Below are 25,953 nucleotides of genomic sequence, written 5' to 3'. Positions count from 1 at the left end.
ACCCTCTGTAGAGTGCAATGACGTCACAGCTCACAGCAACCTCCAGCTCTTGGGTTTAGGCGATCCTCTTGCCTCAGCCTTCTGAGTAGCTGGGAGTACAGGTGCCTGCCACAACGCCTGGCTATTTTTTTGTTGCAGTTTGGCTGGGGCCGGATTCTAACCAGCCACCCTCAGTACATGGGGCTGGGGCCCTACTCACTGAGCCATAGGCACTGCCCTCAATTCTCCTTTTTTTAAATAGTTCAACGTTAAGGGCCATTTTTACATCTTTACCTGAGTGCGTGCATTCATGTCTTTTCCCAAGTTTTTGATCAAGTTCTTGGTTCTTTGTCCCTTAATTTTTTTTTTTTTAAGACTGCACTGTCCACACTAGTGTCATCACAAATCACTGCAACCTCACACTCCTGGGCTCAAGTGATCCTCTTGCCTCAGCTTTGCCAGTAGCTGGGACTACAGGGGCAAAACACCATGCCCAGCTAATTTTTCTACTTTTAGCAGGGATGGGGTCTTGCTGTTGTTAGGCTGGTCGCAAACCCTTAACCTCAAGCTATCCTCCTGCATTGGCCTCCCAAAGTGCTGGTATTACAGATATGAGCCACTATACCTGGCCTGATTCTTTAATTCTTTTTTTTTTTTTTTTTTGTAGAGACAGAGTCTCACTTTATGGCCCTCGGTAGAGTGCCGTGGCATCACACAGCTCACAGCAACCTCCAACTCCTGGGCTTAAGCGATTCTCTTGCCTCAGCCTCCCGAGTAGCTGGGACTACAGGCACCCGCCACAATGCCCAGCTATTTTTTGGTTGCAGTTCGGCCGGGGCTGGGTTTGAACCCGCCACCCTCGGTATATGGGGCTGGCGCCTTACCAACTGAGCCACAGGCGCCGCCCAATTCTTTAATTCTTTTTTTTTTGAGACAGAGCCTCAAACTGTCACCCTGGGTAGAGTGGCATCACAGCTCACGGCAACCTCCAACTCCTGGGCTAAAGCAATTCTCCTACCTCTGCCTCCCAAGTAGTTGGGACTACAGGTCCCTGCCACATTGCCTGGCTATTTTTCGGTTGCAGCCCTCATTGTTGTTTGGTGGGCCTGGGCTGGATTCAAACCCACCAGCTCAGGTATATGTGGCTGGCACCTTAGCCTCTTGAGCCACAGGTGCCAAGCCAAATTTTTAATTCTTTAGACAGTAAAAATGTTAAATCTATGATACATGCTGCAAATGTTTCCACCTGTCTTTTGACTTTAATAGTGGTTCTTTTTTTAAACAGCCTTACTTTGTTGCTCTCAGTGGAGTGCTGTGACATCACAGCTCATAGCAACCTCAAACTCTTGGCCTCAAGAGATCCTCTTGCCTCAGCCTCCCAAGTAGCTGGGACTATAGGTGCCAGCCACAATGCCTGGCTATTTTTTAGAGATGGGGTCGCACTCTGGCTCAGGCTGGTTTTGAACTCTTTAACTCAGGCAATCTGCCCACCTCGGCCTCCCAAGTGCTGGAATTATAGGCGTAAGCCACCATGCCAGGCCCTGACTTTAATAGTGTTTTTTGCCCAGCATTTTTGTCTCCTTATATAGTCTAATTTATCAATCTTTTATTGCCTCTGGATTTTTCTTTTTTTTTTCTTTATTTTATTAAATCATAGCTGTGTACATTAATGTGATCATGGGGCACCATAACCTGGTTTCATAGACTGCACATTTTCATTACACTGTTTAACATAGCCTTCCTGGCATTTTCTTAGTTATTGTGCTAATACATTTACATTCCACATTTACTAAGTTTTACATATACCCTTGTAAGATGCACCGCAGGTGTAATCCCACCAATCTCCCTCCCGCCTCTGGATTTTTCATTCTTATTTTCTTTTAGTATTTGAAGGGTTTCATTTTCTTAAATTTGGATCTTGGATCCATTTGGAGTTCATTCTTGCATATGATGTGCAGTATGAATCCGATTTCAACTTTTTCCAAGTGTCTTTGCAGTTGGCTCAGCACCATTTATTAAAAAGTCTATTTGTCCTTGATTTGAGATGCCACCTTCAACTTCTCACCTTCCAACCCAAAAGATCTCAAGGAACCTTTAACCCAAAAGTATGGCAGGTATAAAAAGACCAGATGAGGTGCTGAGATTCCATTCAAAAATGTAAACTAAAAAATGATGGGGGGCAGTGCCTGTGGCTCAGTGGGTAGGGTGCCAGCCCCATATACTGAGGGTGGTGGGTTCAAACCCGGCCCCGGCCAAACTGCAATAAAAAAATAGCCAGGCATTGTGTTGGGCGCCTGTAGTCCCAGCTACTCAGGAGGCTGAGGCAAGACAATCACCTAAGCCCAAGGATTTGGAGGTTGCTGTGAGCTGTGATGCCATAGCACTCGAGGATTAATAAGTGAGACTCTGTCTCAAAAAAAAAAAAACAATGATGGGGACAGAGTGGAGAGAGTGAGGAGGCTGCGTCCAGATTCTGTTCTCACAACCATTGCAGTACATTGAGCTCCATAGAGACAGCACCTGGGCAAGTGAGAGCTGGACAGGCACTGGGCAACTCTGTGCCTCGCTGAGGAAAAATAACTAAACATGGGCAAAGGAGATCCTAAGAAGCTGAGAGGCAAAATGTCATCATATGCATTCTTTGTGCAAACTTGTCGGGAGGAGCCCAAGAAGCAGCACCCAGATGCTTCAGTCAACTTCTCAGAGTTTTCTAAGAAGTGCTCAGAGAGGGGGAAGACCATGTCTGCTAAAGAGAGAGGAAAACCTGAAGATATGGCAAAGGCGGACAAGGCCCGTTATGAAAGAGAAATGAAAACCTATATCCCTCCTGGAGGGGGAACAAAAAAGAATTTCAAGGATCCCAATGCACCCAAGAGGCCTCCTTTGGCCTTTTTCTTGTTCTGTTCTGAGTATCGCCCAAATATCAAAGGAGAACATCCTGGCCTACCCATTGGTGATGTTGCAAAGAAGCTGGGAGAGACGTGGAATAACACTGCTGCGGAGGACAAGCAGCCTTATGAAAAGAAGGCTGCAAAGCTGAAGGAAAATTACGAAAAGGATATCACTGCAGACTGAGCAACAGGAAAGCCTGATGCAGTGAAAAAGGGAGTCGTCAAGGCTGAAAAAAGCAAGAAAAAGAAGGAAGAGGAGGAGGACGGAGAGGGTGAAGAGGAGGAGGAAGATGAAGAAGAAGAAGATGATGATGATGAATAAGTTGGTTCTAGCACAGTTTTTTTTTCTTGTCTATAAAGCATTTAACCCCCCTATACACAACTCGCTCCTTTTAAAGAAAAAAAAATTGAAATGTAAGAAAAAAAAAAAACCACAATGATGGGAATAAGGCAGAAAGATCCAACAGAGGAAAAAAAAATGCTGTGGAGGTCATGATGTAATGGGAAAGCAAAACAGCAAACAAAAAAAGCCAGATAATGATGACACAGAATGAAGCAGAAACAAGTAGCTTATGAGACACAAGCAGAAGAACCAGTCCCTAAAATTGCCTCGGCTCACTTGTACCATTGCAACAAATCCTCCCAACAGAAACTTTCCTCCCCAAACAAGCTTCTGAAGTCCCTAGATGTGATAAACAAAATACACAGATAAGACAAAGACAAAATTATCAGCAAGTTAAAAAGATTTATTGCTATTCCAGGCTTCAAATAAGTCCAGAACGGGAGGCTGGTGTATTGGTTAAGAAAGTTGTCATGGCATGACTGTGGTAGACAAATCCAGGCAGCCTGACATTGAGTCCATCCTCTTTTTTTGGACCCCACCAAGCAGCTTCTGCTGGGGCCAACTCTTCCGCACTTGCACCATTCACCCAGACAGGACTCCGAGGTTGGACCAGGCAGCCTGTGATCTCCACAGTTCACAGCTGAGAATCCACCTGCACCTCCCCAAGCCCTCAAAGAGCCTTCTCCTGGGGTCAGACACTGGATTTGGCCATGTGGAGAGAGAAACGGTACGAGAGGAATCATCGTGATAGGACCAAAGCGTGCACAGTCTTAGGTCAAAGTTGTAAACTGGCTACCTGTGCCCATTTTATCCCCTTTGGCCTCCACAGTATTAAAAAAAAAATACATTTGCCAATATTTAAAAATTATAAGATTTTGTCTAAAAATCTTGGTATTTGGCTTCTCTAGGAGAAAAAATTGAGACTATCTGGCAATCCTGTGCCCACAACCTTCTCACATGGCACTACCTGGTTACAGCTAGATCGTCTTTATAGACTGGCTGTGTGCTCTCCAAATTACTCCAGTCTTTGCTACCCTTAATTAGAACTCCAACTGGAGGCTGGGCCTCAGCTGCCTAGTATGAATGCATATGTGCTGTTACTTTTCGTGTAGTATAAAAACTATTTATTGCATCCATTGTATGCATTATCTTTATCAAAAAAGGAAAAATGGAATTTAAGCCTGGAAGCAACATGTTTCCAGTGGTCTTTGTTATTCATTAAAGTCTCTGGCTTGGTCCTACGGACACCTGAGTTTGTAAACATGGAGCGTTCCTAAATATCTCCCCCAAGGGGCTCCCTGCACACAACCTGCCTCTCCAGGACATACTGTGTCCCAGTGTTAATTGGGAAAACATAGAAAATAAATCAAAATTAACTACAGAAGTTAATGCAGGAATAACTAAGATGAACTATGTTAGCTCCTTCATTGTAAAAGGGGACTGGAATAGAATGAAAATGTTACTACATAGAACTCTCACTCTGCTTTTAAGTTAGTGATCACTAAAAACAAAAGAGAAAGCAACAAAGGTACTTCAGGAGACCAAGACTGGGTCATTCTAAAGTTGAGGTCCCAAAACGTATTGGTTCCCATTTCTTAACTGTTTTGGAAATGAACAAAGCTCTTTAGAGAAAAACCACAGGAGTGAGGAGGAAAGTGACATGGTCAGCCCAGCAGATGTCTTGGGCTATCAAGAGATGCAAGACTCAACCTCCATTAAATCAGGGCTGCTTGCCCCAACCTAAAATGTAAGTGGCACAAGTTGATTTTCAGTGAGGGTTATAGACACATCACAGAAAGGAGCTGAAGAAGGGCAGAGTCAGAATCTGGTCTTGGCAAACACAAGAGAGAGGAAGAGGCACCTTCCTCATACCCTTTCATCCAACTGGGGCTAGTGCCCCATTATTTGCCCTTTAGAGAAGCAGAGATCTTGATGCAGCCCAGGCGCTTCCCGCCACTGCTCAGGATGCTCTCGATGCGGTAGTTTCCACTGGTGAGCCAGCTGGGCAGCTCGAGGTCCGGCACAGTGAAATCGCTCTTGGGCAGTGAGTAGGTGCCCTATAGGAAAGCCAGTGGACCACATTGGTCAGTGAGGACCTACTGATGGGATCTCCTGGAATCACTACTAGGATTATAGACAGAAACTACCTCTGCTCCTAATAGCCACATAAGATTAGAGATGGCCACAGCACTGTACAGCTAAAGGTCCCTGGAGATCAAATTCAAGTTCAAGTTTCCTATTTCAAAGATGGATAAACTGAGTCCCCCAAAGGTAGATAGGTTATAGATTCTAGATAGGTTATACCAACTTGTATATCCAGAAATAATCAGATCTATAGGAGAAGAATGCAAAGACCCTTCTGTCTCAACCCCATCTCTTTAGCCACAGGAGTAATGCTGTCCCCTCCCTAAGTACTTACTTCTTTGAAGGGACAGTGGCAGGGAAGCCCGTAGGTGTGCAACGGCTCTGGGCAGGGCACACCAGGGGGGATTAAATTATTAAGCATGTCACAGACGTCATCATATACACAGCTGCCAATCTCTTCCACGCACGGGATTTTGACCCAAAAGCCAGCCACTTCCTTCTCCACAGTTAATTCCACCTGGTGAAAAAGAGTTTGAAAAAGGTTACAAGTATAAATTCCAGGGCAAACATACCAGCCTCTCTGTTTCTTGAAAAGGTCAGCAGTATATTTTAATCACAGATTTTTTAACTGACTTGGACCTTAGAAATAATCTGTTCCAGGAACGACATTGTTGTAGAGGCCCAAGCACTGTATTATCCTTCCCTGTACCTCAAGCAGACACTATTAACTGAATGTCAGTTACCCCACACATTGAACTACACACAGGTCATCCCTAACCATTAATTGGAAATAACACTTGCACTGAAATGTGCTTATAATATAACTGCTAACTGGTTACCTGCATTGTTTCAGGGCTTTCCCTGAGCCCAGTCTTGGCCTCAGAACACTTTTCTACACAGGACTCCAGACAGCTACTACCAACTGACTGGGGCTGCTTGCCATGATACCTGTTGTATTGGCTGTTCTTGCATCGTATTTTCCCTGGAGAGCCACAGAAGGAAGAACACTAGGAACTTACAGTAAGATTGATTATTATAAAATCTTAATTACAGCTAGGTTACAAGAGATGGAACTACCTCAAGAAGTGGTGGCTCCCTGGACTCAGTTGGGAACGCTACCGAAGGACCCCTGTACCCAGAGAGAAGCGGGATGAGAAGATCTGGAACATGCTTCGCGCCTTCATTCTCCTGTTCTGGAGGTTGGAGCTGAACTGGGAGAAGTGGCCAGGACGTCAAGGTGGACAGTCCTGGTTGCCCCTGCCACGTGGTGAGCATTCACCATTTATTAGTTGTCTCTAATGCCAAAGAAGTTGCTCTTTAGAACCATGCACATGCCCCACCAAAAGTATCAAGGGAAAACAAAGTGAGAAATAAGCTCTCAATTATCTGATTCCTTGGGGGTGCTATGGCAGGAAGCCACATTTGTAAGATCGATTCAGCTCTGATGTTCTAGCATTCTGTGAATCTTGGCCTCCAGGCTAGCTTCCCTGGGGATTTGTTTCTAAGAGCTGAATCCTTAATGGGCACTTATTCTCCCCAGAGCCTGCTGGACACAGGCTGGATCCCCAGGCTGGGGGTTCTAACCTTCCAGCTGCCCCAGATATCAGGATATTTGGCTGCCTTCCTCCAAGCACAGAAAGAAGGCGGAGGTCAACATATCCTGTATCCAAATGGACAAATTCAAATTGCTCTCCTACACCCATTATCCTCACCCCTGCTCATGCAGCATCTCCCAGCTCTCCTTTCTCCTACCAAACATGCTCCCACCTCCCCTCTGTCTAGGGAGAGCCAGAGGCGCTGGGTTGCAATACTAGTTCTGCCGCTTCCTAGGATTATGCCCTTGTGGGAGTTACTTATCTCCTCTGAGTCTCCCTTTCCTCATCTTCAGAAGGCAGGACCTACCTCTCATACAGCTCCCATCCAATGAGACAATAACTCGGCAGTACTTAACAAAGTGCCTGAAATCCAAAAGTTGCCTCCTATCGGACTTGTACCATACCTTCTTCCTTAGTCAATACCCTCTCTTTGTTTTGACAAGACTCCAATAAACATGGTGCCAGTTATGCCCTGAACAAGGAAGAACACCCAGCTGAGAGCCAGCAGGGGCTGAGTCTTGCCTGGCTCCTCCTAGCAGACTGGAAGCCTCACAGCCCCACATGGTCTAGAGCGGGCAGCGCCTCCCTGGCCTCTATTCCTATCCCCAGCCCAGGCTTGACACAGGAGGGATATTGAATTTAAGTTAATAGAAGGTTCTAAGGCAGTAACCACCCTTACCATTTGGGGATTACAAACTATAACTCATTTCTGATTCTCAATCCACTTGCTAGGGTGGCTCAGATGAGCAAGTGGGGGCTGGGTAATAAGGTGCCATCAGTATTCCAGGACTTCCCCAGCCATTCATAGCACAGCCTAAATACACTCTTCCATGTCATGGGACTTGGTGCAATGATTAGACAAACAGAGACACTGGCATATAGGTATCCTGGATTTCACACACACCTGCTGGGGCCCTTAGGCAAGTCCCTTCCCCTTTCAGAGACTCTGTTTCCCCCCTTTTTTTAAAGACCAGTCAAGTGTGCCAGGCCTGGTGGCACATGCCTGTAATACCAGCACTTGGGAGGCCAAGGTGGATGGATGGCTGAGCTCACTAGTTCAAAACCAGCCTGAGCAAGAGCAAGGTGTTGTGGCAGGTGCCTGTGCTCCCAACTACTTGGGAGGCTGAGGCAAGAGGATACTTTGAACCCGAGAGTTTGAGGTTGCCGTGAGCTAAGATGCCATGGCACTCTACCAAGAGCGACAAAGTGAGACTCTGTCTCAAAACAACAACAAAAAAGACTAGTCAAGTGCAGTAGTAAGGAAGGGGAAGGAATAGAACAAGGAGTTAGATCTGAAATTGATTGAACAACCAAGTGAGATAACTTACTACCTTCAGCCCAGCCTGTTTCTCCATCTTGACAATGAGGTTTTAACATCCTATTTTAACATAAGTTTCTTGCAGTATGGAAAAAAAAAAAAAACTTCTCCTTTTGGTCCCTACATTTGACTACTCACACAAAGGATCTAGATGAAGACTCACTGACAGCAAGTGACTGGACAGGCAGCTGTTGATCAGACTGGGGAGGGGCACTTATCTCTCTGACACAAGCCCCAAGCAGGGGGCATAACAAGAACATGACTTTGCCAGGTGAAAGGCATTGGGTCTGAAAGCGGTAATAATAAGCCAGGTCATTAGGTCTGAAAGCCATAATAATAATAATTTATGCTCCAAACAATAACAATTTATAATTCTAAAGAACAGAAAAACCAGGGTTCCCCAGCTAGAACTTGAGGGACAGCAGGGCTGGGGGAGTTAACAACTGTGCCAACTCCCATGCAGCAAATCAGGAGAGGGAGTTCCGGTACAGGCCCTAATCTCACCCATGGCTCATGGAATCCAGGGCATCCAACAATCAAAAACTACAGCTGGGGCTCGGCACCTATAGCTCAAGTGGCTAAGGTGAGTGGCATATACCCCAGAGCTGGCGGGTTCAAATCCAGCCTGGGCCCGCCAAACAATAACAACTACAACAAAAAAAATAGCTGGACATTGTGGCAGATACCTGTAATCCCAGCTACTTGGGAGGCGGAGGCAAAAGAATTGTTTAAGCCCAAGAGTTGGAGGTTGCTGTGAGCTATGACGCGACAGCACTCTACCCAGGGCTCTGACACAGGAAGGATACTGAATTTAAGAGACTCTGAATTTTTGAGACTCTGTCTCAAAAAAACAAAAAAACTACAGCTGGGGTTAAATCCACCTACGTCCAAGATGAGGTGTTTTGTTTTGTTTTGTTTTGTTTTTTGAGACAGAGTCTTACTCTGTCACCTCAAATAGAGTGCAGTGGCATCATTGTAGCTCATGGTAACCTCACACTCCTGGGTTCCAGTGATCCTCCTGCTTCAGCCTCCCAAGTAGTTGGGACTATAGGTACCGACCATGATGTGCAACTAATTTTTCTATTTTTAGTAGAGACAGGGTCTTGCTCTTGCTCAGGCTGGTCTCGAACTCTTGAGCTCAAGGGATCCTCCCACCCCAACCTCCCAGAGTGCTAGGATTATAGATGTGAGCCATTGTGCCCAGCCTCAGAGGAGAAGTTGATTATAGAAATTCCACTACAGCTAGGTCAGAGAAGAGAGGATCTGCATTGCTTTCTGACCCTGTTGCTAACAGGCTGCATGGGCTGGGCTGGTCACTCCACTCTGTGATTCAGCTGAAGCCCCATGGACCACAGTGTTCTCCAAGCTCAAACAGTGCTTAGGTCTGGATAGCTCTCCTAAAGAGACCTGCTGGGAGGGGGAAAGTTCTGGAAATGAACCTGCAGCCGCACTGCCCTCAACTCCCCTGCAAACACACCATACTAAGTCTACCTCCTGGCCAGAAAACTCAGTAACAGGAATGGCGAGATCAGCACAGCAGCCTGACCGGTGCCAGCAACTAGCTACATGGCCTGGGCGACTGGCACCCTTCCCTGAACTTTGTGTACCGACCATCTTTTCTCTTTATTGAACGGCCAGAGAGGCTTTCATCTAATATTAATAGTTCATGTGTACATATCCTGAAAAGAAAAAAAAACTGACCCAAAAATATACATGTAAGAGAAATGTGAGGGGAAAGGGAAGGAGCCAAGGGGTTCTGAGGCCAATTCTTACTAAGCAAAAGTGAGAGTAAAGACAAAAGAACTTAATTAGGCCCAAACTTATGATGGGTATAAAATCCATCTCCATAGCCTCTGAAGAAGTAGGAAAAGGCAGGCTGAAGACAGATGAGGAGGCTCATCAGATTCTTGCTTCCAAGTCAGCTTCACAGCCTTCAGGTTCTTGGAAATGCCACTAGTGGTTGTGTGGCAATGACAGGAGGGGCCAGGAGAGCAAGCATGGTGGCAGGCCTGCCCAGACACCATGATTCAGCAGATGGGACATGCAAACGGTATTTTGACACTGGCAAAGTGATAATCCAGTGTCCATACATAAGGATGCTTCCATCTGAGGAACAGTAAAGAAAATGCAGTGACCCAGCCAGGAGAAGACTCAAGAGCAAGTACAGGGGGAGCTGAGGGCTGCTACACGTCCAGGACTTGTATCTGGGTCAAAGGGGCTGCTGGCCAAAACAAATATTGATGAAATATCAACAAAAGCAAACATGTACTTTGCTTGTCCTGGGTCTTATGCAAATCACTTTCTGTATTATATATTAACTCAACTCGGGTATTACTCAAGGGAAACGTGTAAGGTAGGGGCTGTAATTAAGCTAGGTCTAAGGGTAGTTATAAGGACACAGATTCCAAATCAGGAAGTTTCAAATAATTAAGATGAAACTGGTGCCAGAATAGCTCAGGAAAGGACTAGAAGGCACAGAAGAACATCACATAAAGGTAGCAATTTAAGCTAGAGAGTAAAGGGCTACAATAAATGGTGTTGCCTTTACTGTTCTGTAAGAAAATATGAAAACATCCACCCCTAAATTAGACAAGGGACAGAAACAAACCAGTTATTCTCAAAGTAAATGCAAAAGGCAAATTAACTTATGAATAGACATTCAAACTCACTAGGAATGGCATAAAAAGACTGGTAAAGATTTTTAGAAAATGCTCGGTGTTAATAAATGTGTGGAAATAGGCAAATCTGATGTTGCTGGTAAAGGAATAAATTGGTTCAAACATTAGGAGGCACTTTGGCAATGTGTATCAAAAAACCTAAGAAGTCTGTATCTAGAAAATCAAAAAATTACTAAAAGATACACTATAAGGAAAATCCCCACAAAGATCTTTATAATAGCAAACACATTAAAAAAAAAACTAACCTCAAAACAAGCCAAATTTCCAACAATAGATATAAAAATTATGAAAGATCATAACAGAGTATTTCTACCATTAAAATGATTAAGTTAAAAAATAGGTAAGCCTAATCATTGGAAAGAATTATGAAGTACATAATATGATACTAAAAAAAAGCAAGCTTAGTGGCACATATCATAAAATCTCATTCATTAGTATAAATGTGTACATATTTACAAACATAAAAAATTAATAGGATATTTAAATAACTAACAAAGACTCTGGAGGAGGCGAGCATGGTGGCTCACCTGTAATCCTAGCCCTCTGGGAGGCCCAGCTGGGTGGATTGCTTGAGCTCAAGAGTTCAAGATCAGCCTGAGCAAGAGCGAGACCCTGTCTCTAAAAATAGCCGGGCATTGTGGCAGGCGCCTGTAGTCCCAGCTACTCAAGAGGCTGAGGAAAGAGAATTGCTTGAGCCCAAGAGTTTGAGATTGCTGTGAGCTGTGACGCATGGCACTCTACCAAGAGTGACAAAGTGAGACTCTGTCTCAACAAAAAAAGACTCTGGAGGAGTTAGATTACAGGAGGATATTTACAAGTACTGCTTATTTTCAGATATATCCATTAAAAGTAAATTTGTGTGGTTTGTATGTGATTGTATAGGGGCAAGTTGCAAAGTATATCCTATAAAATGTTAAAAGTCCTTATCTGTTATCACTAGGTAGCAAGATTTCAGGTGATTTATTCTGTTTATTTTTTTTAACCAATTATGTTTTCTGAAGTAACTATACATTACTGGCTAATTGATGCCTATTTTGTAATTGACAACCTCAATATCGACAAAATTAAAATGCCCAACAGAGCTGTCAGACAAGGGTGAGCAGACAGCCATTCCTTCCAGAGAAGGATGAGTGCTTTTACCAGGGTGAAGTTTCAGTCATCCCTGTCCTCATCAGGAAGTTGTTGGCGCTGACACTAGAGATTCTATGAACCTGAGTGAGAGTCTCTGAATCTATGCGGCCTGTACTGCTGTGAGACTCCAGGATTCTAAAATTCTTCACAGTTCCCCAAGCACTTGCCCCTCAGTTGACCCTACCAGCAGCCCAGGGCACCCCCCCTCCCCTCCCGGACTTACCTTCTGAGGAGAACTGAGGAGCACACTGGTCTTGCCCTCAGCACTGACGGTCACATTCCCAGGAATGATGATGGGGTCAGGCTCCAGAGTCAGGCTTTTGATCACTGCGGGGTCCTTCCCTTCATCACAATTATCCCAGGAGAAGCTACCAAGCTGGATGGCCAGGCACAAGTAGGCAGCAAGGAAAGAGGAGAAAAGATAGGTAGACCAAAACGACTATCATGTGTCAGAAGAGCCCGCGGAACAGATCCCTGGTGGTGTAACCCTGGGCGATAAGGCACCTACCTCTGCGAGCCCATCTGTAAGTCCACACCTGTGAACCTTGGATGACACTTGTTTTACCCATTTTAGAGGCAGGACTAAACTAAAAGATTCAAAAGATATAATTTCCCCAAAAGTGTGCTAAAAACTCTTAAGGCACAATATGTGAGACCTGAAACTTCAGAACAGGAGACCAACCTTATCCGACTTTGGGGGGTACCTTCCCTGACCTCCCACTTTCCTGCTGCCCACTCCCCTCCAGCCAGCCTTGGGATCCCTCATAATCCATGCCCAGTCCAACGCCAGGAACAAGGGGAAACACAAAGCACAGTGGGAAATAAAACAGCATCCAAATCTCCACCCTCAAGACAGGCAATTAACCCAGAAGGGAATAGGGACACATGAAAACATCCCCAGTGGGCCATTTGTTGATGAATAATCCCCAGTACACAGACTTCCCCAGCCCTAACCAGTGCTTTCTTATTCCCATCCCATTCCTCATGCCGTGTCCCCCTCCTGAGTCACCTCTACCCTTCTGCTGAGCCACTTCTGCTCTTCCTCCACATTCCCAAGAAGTCTCTTGATTCCACCACCACCTTGTCCAACTTCATGTGACCACCCGCTCCCTACTCCCACAGGGCCGGGTCTGCTTGTCTCATGATCTTAAATACTTCCTACACTAAGGAGGCTCTCTGCCCACCCTCTCACAATTTTTCCAGATCCCTGCAGGCCACCTACAGGAGACTGTGGCACTCCCACTGTCCACACCCTGTTTCAGAAAGAAAACTGGCCAGTCCCACCCACCTAGGCTGACCCCATCTTCAATACTCCCAGCACTGACTAGATCAAAAGGAAGAGCCAACCCCAGCTAGACTGACAGACTCTCTCTACCAGATTTTGGAATTAAGGCCTAAGAGGCTGAGGACGTGGGGCTCTGTGCTGTCCCTGGGTCATAAGTTTGGGGAGCGGGGGGACCACCCAGATCTTGGATCAATGACCAAGCTGAAGTTGAGGAGGGAAAAGGGCTAAGTGCTCTATGGGACTAGGGGAAAGGGAACAGATGCAGTTGCCCTATCTAAAGAAGCAGTAGGGGCAGCAGTGAAGGGCTTGGCTTTGGAGTGAAACATACTAAACAGACATGGTAGAAATCATAGCTTAGACATATTTACTGTTTGATTCTACAGGTCAGTTACCCTTTGGAGCCTCAATTTTAACGTCTTTTTTTTTTTGTTTGTTTGTTTGTTTGTTTTGAGACAGAGTTGCCCTCAGTAGAGTACCATGGCATCATAGGTCACTCACAACAACCTCAAAACTCTTGGGCTCAGGCAATTATCTTGTCTCAGCCTCCCAAGTAGCTGAGACTACAGGTGCCCAGCCCAACGCCCAGCTATTTTTAGAAACAAGATGTCACTGTGGCTTGTACTGGTCTTGAACTCATGAGCTCAGGTAATCTACCTGCCTCAGTCTCCCAGAGTGCTAGGATTATAGGCGTGAGCGACCGTGCTGCACCTCAGCTTCCTGCAATTAGTCCCAAGAGATGCCTCGCATATCTGTAAAGCTCCCCTTTACATGAGCTTCTTGGAATGGGTTTCTATTCCATGGAATGAAAGGTGGTGCCATGACTAAGAAAGGCAGGAAAGGGTGCCACTAAATGTTTCCTTCAGCATTCGTTCCACAAATATTTATGGAGCAACCATTATAGGCTCAGAGCTAAGCACTGGGTCAATAGTGGTAAACAATTAGACATGGTTCCTGCCCTGCCTTGAGGAGCTTTGTAATAAGTATCATTCATTATGATTTGCAAGCACCGTGAAGGAAATGAGCAGGAGATAATGCTGAGAGAACAACATAAAAAGGGTGGTGGAAGTGATACTTAAGCTGGACTCTCACAGGATGAGGAGTCAGCTGTGTAAGTACAGAGACAAAGAGTGTTCAAGGCAGGGAAACCCAGGCAAAGCCCTTGAGGTAGAAAGAAAGAAGCATAGCTGCTCTAGACACTCCTGCAAGAAAGCCATCCGCTACATGTAGTGGATGAGGTGGGAGGGGTGGCAGGATCATTAAGTGCAGAACCTCACAGGCTATAACCAGCAGGCTGACCTCACTCTAGGTGCGATGGAACACTGCAGAGGGGCAGCACCATGCTCTGATGCACAGCTGTGAAGAGGCTGGAGAGGAACAAGGCTGGAAGGGGAGAAACCAGTCAGGAGGCCACAGTCAAATGAAAGAAGGCCTGGAATTAAGAGTCAGGAGATAGAGCAGAAGGTTGGACTAGCCCTGGGGGTGCTTTTCCAGATTCTGAGGCAGACTAATTCATTCTAAGGACTGACTTGGGGAAGCATCTCAAGTGCCCTGCAGGAGGTGAAGGCACTGGGGGAAGACAATTTCCTTGGGGCAGGTTCAATTTCCTTACCTTTAAATGGGCCAAATTATATATTCTCAAGAGCTATTGTGAGGGTAAGAAGTTTGTATACAGAAAACACAGGACACAACTCTTCAAGACCATCAAGCTCATAACAAACAAGGGAAGACTGAGAAACTGCCATAGGCCAGAGAAGAATGGGGACAACAAAGCAATAATGGCATGTTGCCATGATAACAACGGCAATGTGGTACCCAAGCTTGGATCCTGACGCAGAAAGAGGGCATTAAAAAGAAAACTGGTGAAATCCAAATAAAGTGTGGATCCTAGAGAGCTTAGTTAATAGCAATGTACCAATGTTGGTTTCTTAGCTTTGACAAATGAACAATGGAAATATAAGATGCTAACAGGGGAGGCTGTGGGAGGAGTATGGGAACCCAATACCACCTCTGCAACTTTTCTGTAGATCTAAAATCATTCCAAAATGAAAAGTATTTGATGAAAGAACATTGTTCAATACACAACACCCTTATACAGAGTCTAAGCACCTTCCATATGCCCATCCTCCCCTGTTATCTAATGCTCATCACAGCCCAGAGTCACGAGACCAGCTAATTCTAGAAGAGGAACTGAAATTCATGTTTCCTGATGTTCAAATTCTCACCTTCATCTGGCCCCTGGTCTCAGGGTCAGGGCTCTGAATCACATGAGCCCAGAGGACATGTAGGTGCCCTGTGATTTGGGGTGACATCAATGAAGTCTCGAGCCCTCTCCAAAACTACCAATCTAAGACCTTCTAGCCTGGTGTGGCATCCACAGCCAAGGCATATAGGAAAATGAGGACATAGCCAAGCTAGAATCCGCTAGCCAGACTCCACCTCACAGTGGCCAACCCTGGAGCCAAGAGAAACATTCTCAACCTACACTCAGGGATGAGATACAAATCTTCCAGGCAAATGAGGCCAAAAGTTTCTTGCTCCTTCATTCAATAAGCAAAACAGACTTCCCACCGCTGAAACAGGGTGAAGCCAAGCCCACAGGTTTACGTGGCTTTATTTGAGATTTTAGAGCTTTTCCATCCATGAGAGCATTTCCCTTCTTCCCTTCAAGACACAGGTTTGTATCATTACACCCATCTCAGAGATGATGAGACCAAGGCTCAGGGAGTCCACAGACTGGGACAGGGAAGGGATCAGAAGTCAGGCCTCCTGCTCTCAGTCCTAGCCACTTTCCCCTACCCCACACTATTTCTTGCTTTCTGACAAACATTTCCAAGGTGGTGGGAGGGAGGGAATCGGGGGTGGATCTATTTCTTTGCTGCCAGAGCTATGCAGCCAAGAGGCAAGGGAATTGGGCTTTTATAAAATTGATAAATCATAATAGTTGTATACATTTATGGGTACGATGTGAAATTTATTCTTTTAGTTATTTTAAAATACAGTTTCCAGCTTAGCGTGGTTTCACCAATGATTTTTCCACTTCATAATAGTGTCAAAGTGATACGCATTCAGGAGAAATACCCATACTTAGTTTTTCACTTTCAGTACAGTATTCAATAAATTGCTTGAAACATCCAACACTTTATTATGAAACAGGCTTTATGTTAGGTGATTTTGTCCAACTGTAGGATAATGTAAGTAAGTGTTCTGAGAATGTTTAAAATAGGGTAGGCTAAACTATGTTATTTGGTAGGTTAGCTATATTAAATGTATTTTTTACTTGTTGGCATTATCAACTTTCAATGGGTTTATCAGGGGGCAACCCCATTGTAAGTTGAGAAATTTCAGTATGTAATACACGTTTATTGACTATGGTCACCCTGTGTGCAATAAATATCAAAACCTATTCCCCCTATCTGAAACTTTGTATCCTTTGATCAGTACCTCCACACTCTCTCCCTCCACAACCTCCTAGGCTCTGGTAAACACTCTTCTACTCTACTTCTCTAACTTCGACTTTGTTAAAGTTCATGTATAAGTGAGATCATGAAAATAGAAATACCCTATGAACCAGTAATCTTACTTCTAGGTGTATATCCAAAAGAACTAAAATCAATATTTTGAAGGGATATCTGCAGTCCCATATTCACTGCAGCATCACTTATAATAGCCAAGATATAGGAACAACCTAAGTGGCCATCAACAGACACTTGATGGATTAAAAAAATTATACAGCAAATTGAAAGGATAGAGAAAATGTGGTATATATACACAATGGGATACTATTCAGCCTATAAGGTGGGGATCGTGTCATTTGCAACAGCATGGTCGAATATGAAAAAACATTATGTTGAAATAAGCCAGGAACTGGGCTTTTTCAGGTCTGGAATGACAGAACTTCCCTTCCCAGGATTTTGCTGCAGGCTCTGGTGAGAAGGGAAGGGGAAGTTTGGAGGGTGCAGGAACTGGTCTCTCAGTGGCTCACAATCAAGGGCAGCAGGGTCGCAAAAAACAATTATTTGTTACCAGATGGACCAGTCTGGACCTCTGGCCTGCAGGGATTCTCAACCCACCCATCCCTCAGGAAGAGCTCAGAGCATTAGAGTAGGGGAAGAGATAAGGCTCCAGGCCTCACAGCGGGAATATCTAGGGTTGCAAGAGAGAAGTGGGGGGGAGGGGGGGCAGGGAAGAAGCAGAGAACGGGACTGAATCTCAGCCCGGTGAAGTGGCTTAGTTTTACGGTTCTGCGCAGTTTGGTTCAGGTGTTTGGAGAGAGATTAACATCTCCAGAAACAGCCAGGTGCAGAACAAGTCCTTAGAGCCGACCCGCATCGTACAGATCAAAGTCCCATAGTTAATGACTTTGGGAGGCTGTACTGCAGACAAGCAACTCTCGAGAACACAGCAGACACCCTTATTTTCTACCCTGACCTGCACATGCCCATCCAGGCCAAGAGGCTGCAAGCAACCTCTTAAAAAGGGGGGCACTCACCTGTTTCAAGTGGATGCGCGCAGGAGCCGCAGGGCCGGCGAGAAGCAAGCCGAGGGCGATCAACAACGGAGCCTGTAACTGATGTTGCATTGCGACGGGTGGACCAGCACAGAATTAACTGCAAGGTCTGTGGCAGCGATGGCACCTTTAAATTCCTTCCTGTATTGATTATGCAAATCTAAGTCCAGCCACTGGCAGGTTCGCCCCGCCCAGCTCCGGACAGATATTTCCGGGCCAGGAGTAGGAGGGATCTCTACCGGCTCCGCCCCCTCACTCTTCTCAGTGGACGCTCTCTCCCTACCTTGGGTGGCTAGGCCATTCTTTGAATGGGGAGTAGGCGTCGCCGGAGGAGAAAGGGGGCGTGGCTTCTGCGGGGCGGGGCTGAGTGCAGGGGACGGTCGGAGTTGAGCGCGAGGGGCGGGGCGGAGCTGTGGTTTCAGAACTCGTGCTGTGACCGTCACCCCCGGAAGGACCCTTAGGAATCCGCAGCCTGGGTGTTTTCATACCCAAGTCCTTCTTGACCAAAATGTTACTCTCCTTGCCCATGTTATGCTTCTCTGAATCCATGTTACGATTCACTGTGTCTTTTTAATAATTATAACGATTACAATTAAGATTTAGTGCTTGAAAGTATGTTAAGGACTTAAATCCATTTTTGCCCTATTTCAGCACTGAGGAAACCACTGAAGTTAGCTCTGCTGAGGTTACAAAGCTAGGAAGTGATAGAGGAAGGATTCTGCTTATATACTCCTCAGCCAAGATTTTGCTAGGTTACTACGCTGATTGAGGGTTACTTTATTTTTTTTTTCTTTTTTTTTTTTTATTGTTGGGGATTCATTGAGGGTACAATAAGCCAGGTTACACTGATTGCAATTGTTAGGTAAAGTCCCTCTTGCGATCATGTCTTGCCCCCATAAAGTGTGACACACACCAAGGCCCCACCCACCTCCCTCCTTCCCTCTTTCTGTTCCCCCCCCATAACCATAATTGTCATTAATTGTCCTCATATCAAAATTGAGTACATAGGATTCATGCTTCTCCATTCTTGTGATGCTTTACTAAGAATAATATCTTCCACGTCCATCCAGGTTAATACGAAGGATGTAAAGTCTCCATTTTTTTTAATGGCTGAATAGTATTCCATGGTATACATATACCACAGCTTGTTAATCCATTCCTGGGTTGGTGGGCATTTAGGCTGTTTCCACATTTTGGCGATACTTTAAAAAAAAAAAAAGCATGGCTCCTCCGCTCTGGCACAGTGGTTACCACGTTGGCCACACACCGCGGCTGGCAGGTTAGAAGCCGGCCGGGACCTGCTAACCAACAATGACAACTACAACCAAAAAATAGCTGGGCGTTGTGGCAGGCGCCTGTAGTCCCAGCTACTTGGAGGCTGAGGCAAGAGAATAGCTTAAGCCCAAGAGTTTGAGATTACTGTGAGCTACCAAGAGTGACAAAATGAGACTCTGTCTCAAAAAAAAAAAAAAGTAATATTGCTACCAAATTACCACTGCATTATAAAATCCACAAGGCATGGGATCATGACCTTTAGTCACAAATATATGCCCAGTGCCTGATCCATAATAGACAATCAATGTTGAATAAATGAATCCATCAGTAGAATGTAAAACTCTGGTAGTCATCTCTTTTTACATCAAGGTTTTATTCTGGAATTAATTTTAGGTTTACAGAAAAGTTGCAAAAATAGTACAAAACTCCCTTCCATTTTCCCCCATTGTTAATATTAAAATAGCATGGTATTTTCATGAAAAGCAAGAACATGATGTTGATTCTTTACATTACTATTAACCAAACTGTGGCAGGGCATGCTGCTTATGCCTGTAATCCCAGCACTTTAGGAGAAGGCAGGAGGATTGCCTGAGCAAGGGGGAGACCCGTCTCTACTAAAAATAGAAAAATTATCTGGGCATGGAGGGCAGGCCTGTAGTCCCAGCTATTCCAGAAGCCCAGGTAAGAGCATTGCTTGAACCCAGGAATCTGAGGTTGCTGTGAGCTACAATGATACCACCATCTGTATCCAGGGCACAGAGTGAGAATCTGTCTCAAAAAAAAAAAAAAAAAAAAAAAACCTCCCATTCTGATAAACTCTTCCCTCTCTTTCATTGCACTTAATTTGAGGTCCAGCAAGGAAGAGAGGTTGCCACATACCACATCACCAAAGTGAAACTAAAACTCCTTTCTCCCGGTGTTGACCAGTGGGTTGTATAAGAGATGTCTAGAGGTATGTGTTCCTTGGCGACTGTATTGGTTAGAGTTGGGAGACCTAGTGCCAACTGTCAATGGAAAAGAAGCCACACTCTGTAAAATAATTTAAATATGTTTATTCTGAGCCAAATTTGAGGACCATTGCCTGAAGCCATGCCCAAGAAACATTGTGTGAGTGGACTTGCTGTGGTGAGATTATAGTTTGTTTTTTTGTACATTTCAGGGGGACAGGGAGTGGAAGGCACACATTGGTTTGGGCAAAAAAGGTAGGCCATCTCAAAGTGGGGAACTTAAAATTTATAGATGGGTTTAAAGATTCTTTACTTGACAATTGGCTGAAGGAGCTAGGCTTTGTCTAATAGACCAGGAGTCAGCAAAAAAGAATGCTTGAGGTAGGATAAGGGTCTCTTAATCACAGGCAAACTACTCATTGTATAAATTGAGGACCTGCATAGCTGTAGGCCTGTTAATGAGCTATAAAGGATATCTCCAAGAAGGCAGAAGGAATGATGAAGTATATCTGACTTCCTTTCTCATAGCTAGCAGTTTAGTTTTAGGGTATCCACTTGGCCAAGAGGAGGTCCAGTCAGTCAGACACCGGGAGGAGCCTTAAGAGTTTATTTTTGACACAACACATATATGCTTTGGAGCCTCACTGAGAAACCAAAAGGGGGCTGCAGGACCCTTCCAGCATCATTCTTCTCCATGTTTGTAACAGTCAAATCTCCCTAACCCTATTACCCACTTCCTCCCACCTCCTAAATATTCCATTTTCTCAGCCTCAGAGACTTTCCATCATTACATGAGGTGATGACCTTGGGTAGTAAAAGGTTAACTCTCCCAGGCACTTGGATTACCCCTCAGTGAGTTGGCATATTCCTTGACTGGGGTACTTGGCATCTTCATATGAAGGGCTTTGGAGGAAATTCTGGAAAGTCACAGATACTATAACTGGAAACCAAGGCCACAACCAAGATGGAAGCAGGCAAGGAAAAGTAGCTTGTTCTGGGTGCTTGCTCCAAGTCAGGTAGACCCCACTTATACCCTGGCCCTGCCACCTATTACTGACAGAGCCTGGACAGGGCTTTTAAATTCTCTGGCCTCAGTTTCCACATTGGCAAAATAAGGATTTAGGGTGATGATGATGACAACAATTATGAAACTACCTGTCGGTGATAAGCTATTCACCCATTCATGTACACAGTCAATAATTGAACAAGATAAAATTGAACATGTACCTCCACAGGTACATGCCCAGCCCCACTAAAACTAGCATAATGACCAAAGAGCAATCAGCAAGTGAAGAAACAAGCAAGATGATATGATCAAGTAATAACACCAGAAAACAGAAAATCAGATTAAGGTAATACAAGGAGGGGTGGGCTGTCCTTTTGAATCTGACAAGAACTCTCTGAGGAGATGGACTTTGACCATCTATGGGGGGTTGGGGGGGATGAGAAACATGGGGAAAGAAGGGCTGCACCCTACAGTCATTTTGGGAGTTTTTAAAAATCCCAACCTGTGGGCCACACTCTAGACATTTAAATCTCTGGAGATGACTTAACTACTAGTACTTTAAAAAAAAAAAAATGCCAAGTGATTCAAATGTGTGGCCAAGGTTGACACACAGTGATATAAAGCATCTGGCATGCATAAATAGGTGCACACATACATCAACGTAGCAATTACTAAGACAAGGCTACTGTCCTTAAAGAACCTGGGTTTTAGAAGTGATGGTTTAGAAAATTGGAAATTTTTACCACTTTACTATTAATGGCAATGGGCTTCCTGGAGTAGTAATTGGGTCTGGGCTTTGGAATAATATACCCCAGGATGACCTACCAGCTATGCTTGTGTATGGTGGGGTGAATGTAATTGGGGACCAAGCATGTATCCTAAGGCTGCTGCTGGTGGTGGTGGTGGTGATGGTTTGTATGTATATGTGCCCTGACTGTAAAGAGTACTAACCAACTCAAGTATGTATGAAGTAGGCACGTGGGTGACATGTAGAGATCACAGGTGATGCAAGCCTCAAAGGTGATTTGTTTGTCTAGATGGTATTTCTTAGAAAATTTTACATAGTTGCTAAGGTATAATATTAAAAGGTAATTTCTCATTAAATTATGGATGTCCAGCTTTTCCTGAAAAAGTCACAGGATCTGCAAACACCCACTTGCATTCCCACAGGGCAAGAGGCCATTGAAGCTGAGCTGCTACCCACCCCTTAAGGGGGGCCTGGGTCTTCATACTCCACAGCCATTGCAGGATATGCATTTCCCACTTGGTCCCTGTGAGGTGTCAATCCCAAATTAAGTCAGGGCATCAGTTTTATGTTTTGGTTATTTTTGTTATTAAAAGACAATTCTCTTTCTTTCTTTTCTTTTTTTTTTTTGAGACAGAGTCTCACTATGTCACTCTCCATAGAGTGCTGTGCCATCACAGCTCACAGCAACCTCAAACTCTGGGGCTTAAGTGATTCTCTTGCCTCAGCCTCCCAAGTAGCTGGGACTACAGGCACTCACCACAACACCCGGCTATTTTCTTGTTGCAGTTGTCATTGTTGTTTAGCTGGCCCAGGCCAGGCTCAGACCCACCAGCCTCAGTGCCTGTGGCTGGCACCATAACCACTGGGCTACAGGCACCGAGCCAAAGACAATTTTCAAAAAGAGGTACAACTATAGCTCTCCTACAGACATAAAGTGAGCATGTGTTAAAAATTTTATTTAGCTCATTCAGTGAAGGAACCTGTAAGATGTGACAACTAGTTCAAGGAAAATGCAAAGTACAAACATATTTATAGATCAGGAATAATGGGATAAGTGTGCAAATGGAGTCAACCTGGCCTTTTTCATAGTAGGAGAAGGAAGACAATTTAAATTCCTACAGACACAAATTTACATATCTATAGGCAAAGATTATTTTTCATTGTTATCATTTATTTGTAATTGCAGGGGCAATAAAAGGCACACAGCTTCCATATATTCAGAAACAGATAATGTAGAAGAGTATACTGTACAAAGAATAGCTTTCCATTGGTAAAAATTTTTTCTCTATGTGCTGATGGTATTTGACGTTAGACAGACTTTAACCTCATTGGGCCTCAGTTTCCCCATTTTTAAGAGAGTAAGGTCAAACTAGATAATCTCCAAGGTCCCATTCAACTTTGAGAATCTGTGTGTATGTGTATAAAACTGTAAGGAATACTAGACCTTATTTCAGTGGGATTGCCTCTGACTATTCCATTTTAGAAAGAAAGAAACTGAAGCTCAGAGGACAGAAATTGCCCTGCCCAAACCCACCCAGCAGAGATTGGATAAGGAGCCAGATTTCTGGCCTCCCAGCTGAGAGTCATACCTCTGTGCAGAACAGAAGAGCTGATAAGGGAACCACTTTGGGTTTGATTCCCAGAGATTTTCATCTAATTACAGCTATTCCTTGCAGCTATGATTCTCAATATCGGCTACACATTGAAATTACCTGGGGAGCTTTAAACCATCCCTTGCACAGGCTGTGTCTCAGCGTGGGACCCAGGTATCAGTGTGAGGTTTTTTAATTTTTCTTTTCTGTTTTTTATTGTTTTTCTTTTTTCTTTTCTCCACCCCCCCCACCACCACCACCACCAGTATCAGTGTTTTTAGAAGTCCCCTGGGGATCCCAATATGCAACCAACATTCTAACCAATACTCTAAGGCAGTGGTTCCCTAAAAAGTAGAGCGTGTGCACTGGGATCTCAGTAAAATGCAGTTTATGATTCAGCAAGTCTGAGGTGGGGCCAAAAATTTGCATTTCTAAGTAGCTCCTGAGGAGGCCAATGCTGCTGCTCTGAGGGCAATAGTTTGAATAGGGTCCAAGCCTAGCCTGCTTTTCTACACCATTGGATGGCAGGGGTGGGATACAGATGGAGTCACTATTTTGTCCCACTCCCTGTGCTTACTGAAACAGGACAGGAAGGACAAAGCCTCGAGTTCCTCCCAGGCTGTCCTCACCACGCCTCATCACTCAACACTGTATGTGAGAGAGGTTGATTCCATGATATGGAAGGACCAGCCCGCATTCAGCATTCTTTAACTCAGCAAAGTGTCAGTGTTGGATGAATCACCCACGAGGATCTGGGTGAATCCAAGCAGGTTGACCCCAGCTCTGTTCTCTGAACAGTTCCTACCTCTCCAGCCTCCTTCTTCCTTTCCTGCTTCTCCGCTGGCCTCCAGAATGGCTCTCAAGGATAATTTGAGTTTAACAGGCTCTGGCTGTTTCTACTAGTAATTTTACCACAAAGCACAGTCCTACTGATGTCTTAAGAGAGGTCCAAGCAATACTTCAAAAAAAATCTTAATTGTCTAATGATTCCCACAGTAGGTGGGGTTGGGGACGAAGGTATGAGCGTCTTGTCCCTTCTTAGGGCTTAGGATTTGAATCTCAGTACCGGGACTAGCAGCGCTCTGGCGCCGAATTTCAGGTAGGCAACAGGATCCTCATAACCCCCTTCACAGGCCCTTTACAATTTCCAAAGCATTCCATTAGCTGTCTCATTCCCTCATTCAATAAACATTAGCCAGGCAGAGCAATGTCGGTGTCCCAGGCTTTGGTGGGATGCAAAAAAAAAAAAAAAAAGCAGAAGAAGAAGAAGAGAAAGCAATCACACCAGGCGGCTCCCACGCTATTGAGTGCAGGGCTGGGAGAGAAAAGTGAGGAAGTCTGCAGCCGCCTGTACACCCAATTCGCCAGCAGGGGACGGCCAACACCCAACTCGGACTGTTGGAGGCGGACCCAATGTGGCCAGATCTGATTTTTCAATGTAGCTGGATATCCAAACTTTTATGTGAACTCTCCAAATCCTTTAAGAGTCGGCAGCTAATTCAGATACTTATAAAAGATTCTGCGTGAGACCGCAGGATAGATGTACCCTAACCACCACTCCCCAGTAGGCAAACGTGAAGTTTGACCCCACAATGTGGGATCGTGCCTTCATTCAAAAATGTCAGAGCTTTACATGATTATCTTAACGCCCACATTTTACTGGTGGGGAGAATGAAGGGCCAGAGGAACAAAGGACTTGCCCAGGTTTGTCAGGGCAGAGCCAAGTGCAGGACCCACGCTCCCTGCCTCCTGATGCAAATCTTGCAGTAAGAGCTCTCGGGAGAGACACAGCTCAGGCGAGGGCGTCCTCCTCCCAGGGCTGGTCCTGCCCAGGGGAGCCCCGATGGGGCTGGGGAGGTCGCCAGAGCCCGAGGGCGGCTGGGGGTGAGGGGAGGCGGAAGTTTATTTTTAGCTGGCCGGAGTGTGCCTCTAGGCCTTATTTAGACATCAGGGGCCAGGGCGAGCTGGAGGCAGCAAGGGAGCGGGAGGAGATAGCCCTCTCCCTGGCCTGGGCTCCTCTTACAACTGCTGTTCCCTGCCCGCCCCCTTATCATCCTTTCTGGGGGCTGTGGGGCTGCTCTAAATAGCAGCCCTTGCTGGCACGGGCGCTGTCCTGCTGGGCAGACTGGCTTTCCCCTCCACCTCCACCCTTCTTGTCTTGCCCTCACAGTCCCACAAAGAATTAGAACCCAAGGCAATAGGATGTTTTCTCTTCACCCTTTGGGATCACAGATCTCTTTGAGACGCTGAAGTCATTTATCATGGTGGTTTGAAGCTCAGATTGTAGAGTCTCATAGACCTGGGTTCAAATCTCAGAGTAAGACTCTAAGCAAGTGACTTAACACTCCCCAGACCTGAGCTTCCTCTTCAGTACAGTAGAAATGGTAACCCACTCAATCTCCCTCACAGGTGCTGAAGATTAAATGTGTCGAAGTATGTAAAGACCATAGCACATCATTAATAAATTCTCAATAGATGATGGTGATGGCAATTAAAGCTATAGACCTTTGCCCAGGAAAAAAAGAAAAAAAGAAAGAATCTCAGACCTGCACAATTGTGAATGTAATTTGAGG

The 25,953-nt window shown here is 45.1% G+C and overlaps 1 protein-coding gene across 1 annotated transcript; it reads right to left on the bottom strand.

Annotated features, from left to right (window-relative positions):
- Positions 1 to 3,595: 3,595 nt before the first annotated feature.
- Positions 3,596 to 17,979, bottom strand: GM2A (ganglioside GM2 activator). Its single transcript, XM_053567433.1, has 4 exons — positions 17,795 to 17,979; positions 12,244 to 12,396; positions 5,633 to 5,815; positions 3,596 to 5,270 (listed from the first exon to the last, which is right to left on the bottom strand). The coding sequence occupies exons 1-4, from the start codon at positions 17,882 to 17,884 to the stop codon at positions 5,115 to 5,117; spliced, it is 582 nt and encodes a 193-aa protein (XP_053423408.1). The 5' UTR covers positions 17,885 to 17,979; the 3' UTR covers positions 3,596 to 5,114.
- Between the last annotated feature and the right edge of the window lie 7,974 nt (positions 17,980 to 25,953).

Source organism: Nycticebus coucang, chromosome 17, assembly GCF_027406575.1.
Source record: "Nycticebus coucang isolate mNycCou1 chromosome 17, mNycCou1.pri, whole genome shotgun sequence".
Classification (NCBI taxonomy): domain Eukaryota; kingdom Metazoa; phylum Chordata; class Mammalia; order Primates; family Lorisidae; genus Nycticebus; species Nycticebus coucang.
The sequence above is the reverse complement of the archived record's forward strand: the minus strand, read 5'-3'. Positions and strand labels throughout refer to the sequence as shown.

Excerpts from the sequence above, each read along its gene's own strand:
- GM2A (XM_053567433.1), bottom strand. The coding sequence starts at position 17,884 with ATGCAACATCAGTTACAGGCTCCGTTGTTGATCGCCCTCGGCTTGCTT. Across the intron at positions 5,816-12,243 it reads TCCTCAGTTCTCCTCAGAAG|GTGGAATTAACTGTGGAGAA; the intron begins GTAAGTCCGGGA and ends CTTTTTCACCAG. Across the intron at positions 5,271-5,632 it reads GCCACTGTCCCTTCAAAGAA|GGCACCTACTCACTGCCCAA; the intron begins GTAAGTACTTAG and ends GCTTTCCTATAG.